The sequence below is a fragment of the Nipponia nippon genome, unplaced genomic scaffold (genome assembly GCF_047370975.1).
Source record: "Nipponia nippon isolate SJK-2023a ecotype South Korea unplaced genomic scaffold, ASM4737097v1 scaffold_19, whole genome shotgun sequence".
NCBI lineage: Eukaryota > Metazoa > Chordata > Aves > Pelecaniformes > Threskiornithidae > Nipponia > Nipponia nippon.
The window spans coordinates 7,896,656-7,906,476 of NW_028262335.1; the positions used below are offsets into that span (position 1 = coordinate 7,896,656).

General features: G+C 41.2%; 1 protein-coding gene across 5 annotated transcripts in view; it reads left to right on the plus strand.

The window, feature by feature from the left end:
- The window catches only part of PLCH2 (phospholipase C eta 2), a 135,103-nt gene extending 129,252 nt beyond the window's left edge, over nt 1–5,851 (plus strand). For 3 of the 5 annotated variants that reach the window (XM_087755555.1, XM_087755556.1, XM_087755557.1), the window contains exon 24: nt 2,726–5,851. In XM_087755555.1, the coding sequence (XP_087611681.1) occupies nt 2,726–4,458 (1,733 nt within the window). In that variant the 3' untranslated portion in view covers nt 4,459–5,851. The remainder of the gene's footprint in view (nt 1–2,725) is intronic. The other 2 variants (XM_087755559.1, XM_087755558.1) reach the window with 2 other exon arrangements.
- The last annotated feature ends 3,970 nt before the right edge of the window (nt 5,852–9,821 follow it).

A 9,821-nucleotide genomic window follows, 5' to 3' on the forward strand; every position in this document is an offset into this window, starting at 1 on the left:
ACTCTAGCTTTACTCGTGAACTGTATGTTTGTAAAGATGGAAAATAAGAACAGAGGCAATCGAGGTATACATTTTAATAAGGAAACTGGCTTTTTTTTTTTCTCCTGATTTGGCAGGGAGAGGAGGGAAGGAAAGAGATTTTTACAAGATGGTCTCTGTTTCATAGAATTGTGAAGAGGAAGTAAAGAAATACAGCTTTTGTCTATGACTACAAGAGCTTCTCTTCAAATCCCTCCCCCTTCCCTTTAATTGTCCAAGGAATTTGGACGTTGACGGTTACATTTTCAGGAACAGTTAAGTGACTTTGGTGCTTCTTAAGATGTAATCCCTTTTTTAGTAATAGATTCTGACTGCCCACCTATAGCGGGCTTCTTTGGAAGCCTCATACAGAAATTTAAAATATTCTATTTGTTTGATCAATTTAATCTGGTTGGGTGTCTAAAATTTTTCTTTATTTCTCTTTTTTTATTCTTTTTTTACATCTTTTTTTCTAATATCTTCTTTGAGCTTTTAGGAAAATACCAGGACAATGGGAGGGGAAGGGAAGAAGTTTGCTGGTTCCCGTGACTTGACATTAATCCAAAGCAGCAGAACTCTTTCTATGCCTAAATTATTGGCATTAGGCTTTTCATAAGCTCTGAGTAGTGTGACATATGAAACAATTTCCCATTATCAGTGCCAGCTCCCCCGCCAGCCCCCCAAGTCACTAAATAAATATTGTGATATGCTTGAAATTTGATTAAATCCATCTGACTTCTCAAGCATGGAATCAGCAAACCTTTAAAATGGTGAAATAGTCACTTGGACTGGATGCTGCTGCTCCAGTGACAAACACTATGTTTGCACAAACAGCATGCTTTCCCCATCCGCCTGCTATTTTAATGCCTTGGGCCAAGAAACCAAGGAAACCAATAGCGTTAGCCTAATATGGCTGCATTTCATAATTAACGTTCTGTTGATGGGAAGTGCCACAAGGATGAGACAGGAAACTATAGTCTCTAGTTGTCCCCTGTATGGCAACAGCATTACGATTTCCAGTATTTTGCCTTGTAAGTGTGCCTTAATCTATGCTGATGGCCTAGCCTGGCTGGGGAGAAGGAGAGCTCATTACTCTGATCAGCTCTGGACTCCTCCCGATACTCCTCCAGGTACTGAAAAGTCTGCTGTGTTGTGCATGGTGGATTTTGCTTACGGGCACACGTGCCTTCGTCCCTTTTAACGGTCCCAACGAATGTAATATAGGCCATTGAATGGCTGTCTCCATTGTTAAGCTCCTTGTCACTATGCTGGATTGGAAATACTGGTGCTGAAAGGAAAGGCCCAATATTTCCTTGGCACTTTTTGGTAACGTAGGTGATTTTTTCCCCAAGCATTAGGAATGGGCTTTGGAGAAGCGGAGGCTAGCTTCTCTTCCCCAGTCCAGTGGAGTGCGTTTCTTGAACAATAGCAAAAATTGCCTTTTATTCTATGATGACAAAATAATGGACTTAATACGCATCCATTTCTGGATTCCATTGAGTGCTCTGGTTGGTCGGAAATTCTTAGGATCCTACAAAAATGTGTGAATATTTCTGTCTGTTTCCCTTCCCTCCCTCAGCACTAATTTATCCTGTTATCTGCACCTGCCTTCCCTACATTAACTGGATTTTTCCTCTGTTCTGTCCTATTATTCTACATGCACACTCTCTCTCTCTAGTTAAGAACTGAAAGGACAAGCAAGTCAAAGGTAACTGTCTGCTGAATGTTACTGGTCCCAGCGCCTTGTTGCCTGTAGTCCTGGTTTGTGTTTGTTTCCTGCCTTATGACTGCCTGCTCCTGTGTTCCCAAGGTGGTTGTCTGGCTCAGCGCTGCTTTGCTAGTTCTCGAATGCATGCTTGCGTTGTGGTTTGGAGATGTGGGAAATAGTCTTTTTGGCTTGATTGCTTTGCCTCTTAGGGTACAGCTTATAAACACTGCAGATGGGCAGAGCATTTTCTTCAGGTAATTGGTGGCTGTAGTGATTCTTCAGGATTGTACTGTCAGCCTGGTGTTCGTGAACCATGCGTCTGTATAGTTTTTTGAAAAGAAATTACAAACTTTTTTAGGAAAGCAAAGTTAATCTATTTAAAGTTTTTGTATTGTTTTTAAAAGGCACGTTGACTACGTTCCATTGTATGCATACAGATCATTTTATTTGTAATCTGCTCCAGAAGTCCTATGCTGTGTCTCTTCTGTGTAATTGATCATTGGGATCGTATCTGTTGGTTGGGCAGTGGTGGTCTGATTATTATACATGGTCTGATTATGATCTGATACACTGGCATGTTTGAGTGCTGGAAGGAAGGAAAAGAGCAATTCAAGTGGCGCTGGATGGCGGAGGAAGGAAAGTTAGTTTATGAGAGGGGACACAAAGGACACAAAGAAAATGATGGGTACAGTTGTTTGAATAAGATAATCAGAAAAGTAAGATGGTGCTACTATGCATGGACTGAGATTTTTTGAAAGCAACAGGGCTTTTGGGCAGCTAAAACTGATTGAGCAGAAATTTTTGCTGCCTTTAGCCAGGTGTTTGAAATTATAAGCTATTTTAAAAATCATGATTAATATATGCAACTACTACCTTAAAAACAAAATGATAACACATAAAGAATGAATCTTCAGCTAAACTGCAATTTGTAATAGCTAATTAACCCTATATCTGTTTTTCTTGTTTCTTTCTTTTTCCGATCTTTTCATGTCTCCCAAGTAGATGTCTGCCATTTCTCGATACAGAGGTCAGTCACTTCTTTATGCAGCCTAGAAACTATCACTGAAGAGCCGGTTATTGCCAATGAAAGCCATCATGCCAGCCTTTTCTTCCCTCTACCCGTTACTCCCTACAGCGATTCTGAAGAAGGGTCTGTGTCTGATCATTCCACCGAATCTCGATCGGAAGTAAGCAGCACATCCAACCAGCCTCAAGAATCTTTACTCACTAGAGAACAAAGAACAAATCTGGCTGCAGAAGACCCAGTGCAGGTAGTCACAAGAGCAGCTGACACGAGGTTAATAGTCCAGGAAGATGAGAGGACAAGCGTGGCAGGATGTCTCAAAGAAGAAAATGGTTGGACACAGGCATGCAGTAAAGCTGAAGATCATCCTCAAAAAGCCTGGCTGGTAGTGGCAGCAGGTAAGACTGCTGGCCAACCTGTTGAAAACTGCCAGAAGCAAAATGACCAACCAGGTCAGCTATTAACAGACATGAAAAGCACTATTGAATCCAAAGGACAAAAACTTGCTGCAGCAGCTGTTCTACTGCCGCAAAACAATGCGATCAACAGCACACAGACAACTTTGCCTCCAGATACTTCCCAGAAAGCCCAGGCTGCACAGGCTCTACCTGCTTCTGTTTCTCAGACGAGCTCTTACATGTTAGTAAGAAGGTCAAAGAATGAAGGACTGAAGATGTCAGACTCCTCAGCCTTAACAAAAATTCCAAGTAGCCTGTCTCCAGCAGCAGAAGTATACTTTGATGCCACTGTTAATGACCGGATCTGGAGCAAGCTAGATTGCAGCAATCATCGTGACAGCATGTCTTCTTCTTCCAGCATGTCCTCCAATGACACTGTGATAGATCTCTCTCTACCCAACCTAGCTCGCAAAAGCCTCCCAGATCTTGGCATCCGTCATGAAAATTTTGAGCCCCTTGCCATAAGAAAGGGTATGCGCCCACGATCTGCTACAACATCTGGGAATGAGATGCCAATGGTGAGCAAGAGCAAATCCAATCCTAACCTGAGGTCTGGGCAGCTGCCAGCAGATGAATTGTGCCCTCGTCCTCTTGCCAGGAGCCCTCAAGATGCCTTCTCATCCATTCCTAGAAGGCATACCTGGAGCAGGCTGTACATAGAAAGTCTCAGACAGTCATCTAACAAATCCAAAGCACACGATATGGCTGGGAATAACCAGGCAAAATCCAAGAGTCTTGGAGACCTTACCTCTGATGACATTGTGTGCACTTTTGAAAGCAAATACCGTAGCATCAGCAGGAGTTTTGTCACTCGATCAATGCGGGAGCAGCGCCGCTCTTCAGGCCTGAGATCCTCAGTCAAATCCCAGGATGAACTGACTGAGCAGCTAAAGAAGCTGACAGCCTTTCAGCAGGAAAATGATATCACTTCCCCTATCAGTCTTGATCCGACTGAATCTGAAGAGGAAGGGGAGAGCTTGGGACTCCTTCGCAGGTCTTCATCTCGCAGTCAGAGCAGGGTGCGGTACATTGCCAACAGGGCTAAGCAAGCTCAGGAGCGACAGCGGCTGCAAAGCCTAGGCCAGCTCAGTGGGAGTCCCATTGAGGAGAGAGGAAATCCAGAGGGAGCCTGCAGCGTTGCAAAAGCAGTTTGTATGGATATAGCTTCTCCTGCCGTGTTTACATCCCAGCCTAAGAACCAAACTGATTATAACACTGACACAGAAGTCTTCTTTATGCTGAAACTGTAATTCCGGGGAGCACTGAATAAGGCAATGTTTACGTTCTGTCAAAACAAAACACAGTGACCTGAGAGGCACAAAATGTCCTCATATGGCTTAGTGCTCCCTGGCCTTCCCTTGATTGTAAGGGTACTTAATATCATGACTCCAGAAAAACAGATGAGTGTTAAATTTGTCAGCATTTTGTGGAAATAGAACAATCCAGTGAAATCGGAGACTTATATTTTTATAGTCCTAATGATCTGACCTCCTTTTTTTTTTTTTTAATTACTCTTTTTCCAGCCTCAGATTTGGCCTCCTTTGTGTGTGACCACTTGTTTGCGTTTGCAGTTTGCTCTGTGCAAATCTCATGTTCTTTACTAATTTCAGCAGTTGCTTCTTATAATCAACATTCTACGTGATGTTGATGACCGCTAAGGTAAATTTTGCTCTTATAAATTGTGGATCCATGAAAAGAGGCTGGATTTAAAATCGTGCTCTCTGTTCTGTTTTATTTTTTGGAAGAGTCTGAGGCCTCTGAGGGTGTCTTCTCTGGGAAATATTCAAAATTGCAGTGTAATTGTTTCATTAATTAATAAGGTAGTAGATAAAGTCCATCTTCCATCGTGGACCTGTTTACTTCAGTGAAAATCCATATTGTCTCACTCTTTGAAGAAGAGCTCTCACTATTCCAAAGCAATGCTTTTTTAAACCAAGCTTGTTTATATATATAAATATATATATACACATCTGTGTGTATGCAAATATATGCCTGCACATATATGTACACATGCACACAAACTGAACTGTGACTGTTCCTTGTCTCAAAACATAATCTGTGGGAATGAGACAGGAGAGAGAAGGGAATTACTAAAAATAGACAGGAAATATCTTATGACTTTAATTCAGGAAATGGCTGAAAAGCATGCTAGTCTTTCCTTGAAAATAGCACCGTCCCTTCTTTATGGTATTTTAACAATGCTGCTGTACATAGCACTTTTTGGATGAATTTTACTATTTCTGTATTGCACTGCCATGCAAAATTTTCAATGATATGTTTTAAAAAAAGAGATATTTAATTTTTTTAGATGGACATATTTAGAATTAAATACCAACCTAAACAGAATAATAATTTTTCCTTCCCATTTTTTTTACTTTTTATTTTAGGGATGTCGTCGTCCACCTCCTCCCTTCCCCCCATCATTATGTCATTTATTATAGATGTACATTTTATCAGTGATGGAGAAGAATGTTTACTGAGATGCATTTTAAAGAGAAACAGAGGTTTAATTTTATTTCAGGCTGCATAGAGTCCCTATTCTTGAGAGGATATTTTGCTTTTGTTTGTAATGATTCTTTTGTGTATATTGCAAAATCTAAAAATTTGTTTGTAAAACCACCTTACACTACTAAAATAAACATATTTAACCTCCCAGCTGTTGACTCTTTAGCTGTAACATAACACTTTTTCTAGGCTGTCTTAGAAGTTTGTGGTATACAAACGTGGTTAATTCTATCTGCCTTGTTTTAAAAATTCCTTAGTGGATAACACTTAATTTTACTCTTTTTCAGAGCGATAGCCATTTCAGATCCAGCTCAAGTTTTCTCAGGTCCACCAAAATGCATGCAAGTATTGGTAGAGACTGGCATTCTGTTGTTGCGTGATACACAGCACATGGATTGTTTCAAAGCAATGTCTTTGGCAGCCAGTGATAGCTGTGTACATGAAAATTCTGGGGGAACTCATGTAATTATCAGCCAAACAGACATAATCCAAGGACCTAATCTATTCTGTTACAGCTCTCCAAGTGAGATAGATAGCCCTGTTTCATCACTGAGATTGTTTAAAGTCTGGCTGAAAATACTGCAGCAAAAATTTGCTCTTTACCTGTCTCATTAAAAAAAAAAAAATCTCTTCTCTTCCTGTCCCAGCAAAGTGCACAGCGAAAGTGTGTGTTACTTTGTTCAGGCTCTCTCCTGGAAGGGTCGTCAGCTTACCTGTGGATTGCAGGGCTAGAAAGGAGTTCTTGGTTTCTAATTTTAGTATCATTTGGCCACAAGCATTTAAACTCCGAGATATCAAAATGTAAGGCTAACTGTAGCTAACAATACCATCATGACATGGAGATAGGGGCTGGGAGGGGTTAAATTCTCTGATTAAATCTTTTCAAATGGTCTTCGGTATGTTTTGTCTAAAACTATTCTCTCAGTTTTCCATCCTGGCTCAGATCTTCATTGCTTGTCTTCATAGTTTGGATGAGAGGCCCTTGAGGTCTGTGCAACAAAGATTTGGAACATGCACTGAAGTAACCCTACAATCTTTGCCGTCTCTGAAGGACAAAAAGGTAAATCAGCAGCAGAATGTGTGATCTGCCAAGATTAGTCTCACATTGTGTCTTAACACAAAGCAAATTTCATTAACATTCTCTAGACGAAAAGTCACTCTGTAATACTTCAGTTTTGGGCTGAAAAGCTGCAGGGAGTTGCTGCTTTTTTATCTTTAAAGCAAGAAAGTACATGCAACTTGACAGCTTTAGAAAGTTGATGTTTAAAAGGCCTATTTGTGTCTTTTCAAAGACCAAGTTTCACAGTCAGATTATTTTTATCTTTAATTGATGAAGCAATACTTGTTAAATTAATGCACCTCACGGAAGGCAGTATCATGTAGAGCTTCAAAATATTTATCTTTGTTCAGATTTTTGAAAAACAGTGTCTGGATTTAACTTACTAGGGTATATGTGAATTTTGCCCTCCTGCTTCCAAATTAATAGTAACTACCTTTACAGCTTGTTTTGTTACACTACATAAGAGCATTAATGATGTGTCCATTTATTCCTATAAATGCAATTTATTTCATGGTACCTACACTGTTGAGTAGCAGAAGCTTACTAAGCAGTTTTGCTTTTCGTTCATTTGGTCTTCATCGGGGAAGAGGAAAATTGCTTATTCAGGTCTTCTCAGCAGGCAGGGTGCTATCTAAAATGGTAAGGAAAGCAATAAAGATTCACTAACAGTGGAGGGAGTCAGGAGTAGAGGTTCCAAGCAGCACTGGTTTTCATTTTATGAATGCCTCAGTGCTCTTGTTCTCTTGATGATCTTCTCTACCATTCATATGATAATCAAGATGAAAAAGAAGATTCTCCCTCCTCCATGTGAAATTGTAGGCAGATACAATTCAGACACAGGTTGAGGATGAAACCACAGTGGTCAGCACATGCCATCTGCTAAGGTAATAACATTCACTTTGCGGTAATCACTGCTGGCCATATAGTAGCTGCAAATTTTTACTAGAATTGTACACCTGTAATACAAGAGACTTAGGAATCTGTAGGAGGAATCCATAGGAGGCATCCAAGTCTAGGCCAGAGGCACTTGCTAATAGGGCTCAGTGATTTTTGTGTGCTCCATTCAGGATGTCGCGCAACGGAACGAAAGCCTGGCTGCAGGTGTGAAGGAATTCAGAAGGGCAGTTGAAATCATTATTCTTCAGGAAGGTCAGTGACTGACTGAAAAGCTACTGAGATGGGTCTGATAGTCCGACAATTAAACTGCTGAGTGAGGACAGAGGGAGAAAGGCAGCGTGGGCAGGGGGGTTCTAATGTGTGAGAACATTTCCTTGGCTATACCTCATCCATCAATCAATCCATCAATCTAGGCAGCGATAACGCTGCCTAGAGAAAGCCCGTTTTGTATCCGTTCCTGCTGGCTTCTACAGAGACAGCAAGTGTATTCCCTTGTCCAGAGCTCTTCCTGTGAGGCCTCAGACTCGTCATATGTGGCTTTTCAGTTCATTAAACCGTAAGATTAGGATTCCAAAGTTTCCAAATTACAAGGGGTGTATTACGTATGGCTGGACTTGGGATTTATGGTCTGTATTCCTCCAACTTGGTGTTTAAGAATGCTGATGATGAACATTTGATTGTATCTTTAAAAACTGATTTTGTCTGTGCTGAGATGCTTTCAGCTGCTTGTAGTTGAGCTTATCAGCCCTCATTAGCTGCCAGCTGTAAAAAATCACATACCATAATGTGCATCTTTTTAAAGCCTAGAAAATATTCCTGAAAAGCAGCTGGAAACCCCAACTTATCTGATTTTTGCTGACTTCCCCCTATATGCAGCCCTTTGGCAGACTCCCTAGGGCATAGCTGTCAGGTGAGAATGTGAAGAACAAATCATGTTCAAACTACCAAAGATAGCACCTGGAAACGAACCTGTGAACAGGTCAAAGCCTCTGAGAGAAATCCAAGGTGGAATAGATCTTTCTGGATTCTTCTTCTGTTTTGTCCCATAGAGAGGATGTAACTAGCATTTATAACATATCTTAGCATCTTGCCATGAATTATATTGCAAGAATGATTTACACCATCTGGGGTCTGAAGTGCATTCAAAGTGATCTGAGGACTCCCCTTAATTGCAGTGAGCTATGAGTCAAGTTAGGGCAAGCCTCACCAAATGCAGTCTTCTAAGCATTTTTTATTGAAATGTAAGCAATGTTTGACTCTGCAGAAGGCAAGCTGTGTTGATGTTTAATAACTGATTTACTCAGTAGCATATATAGAAAAAGCTTAGGGAAGAAGGCCAAGATGCACAAGCTGCTGGAGAGTTTTCCATCTTGAACAGTGCTTAAAGTCAAGCAGGGAGTAAATTTTTGTTTCTTACTTAAGTATGGACATGTTCCAACTCCCCTGCAGGATGAGCTGTAATCGTTTACTTTGCTGAATTCCTGTGAAGGCGCTTCTTTGTTATTGCAGTGCCTTGGTGTGTGTATTTATAAATGACCTGGCCCAACAGAATCAGCCACTTGGCAGCGTTGTACTTTAGCTCACTTTTGAACTGAAACTAGTAAATGGAAGGATGAAGGGGACAGGAATTTCACTTCTGTGCCTGTGTATTAAACAGTACTGTACAATCCATAGAGGAATTTAATGGTGTACCTTGAAGCTCGGGCCTTCCTTCAGCTGTCTAGGCATTGCGAGGAAATACGAGGTGTATGTAACAGTTTGGGGTTTTTTTGGTGCTGACGTGAGTCCCGCGGCTGATCTCCGGAGACAGGCACAGAGTGGAGAAAGCCTTGAGCAGCTTACACTACCAATGGACAGGAGAGATGGGCACAGCTTCCTCGGGCACTATTCTAAAGAGAGAGGACTTCTACAGGACCACACAGCAGGCCAGTAATAGTATTTTCTGAGTCTCAATGTAGTATTCAGCTGATGGACTAAACTGCTTCCAAACATTGTCTTTTTGCTTGGTGAGGTCTCCTCCTCTCTTTCCCAAAACCCAAGGTGCCCCTAGAGTCTGCAGCAGGAGCTGGCATGTTCTGCAAAAGCCCCTCAGCCTGGCTCCTCCCTCTCTTTTATCTTTATAATAGCGTTGAAGGCCTGCGAGCATTCAGT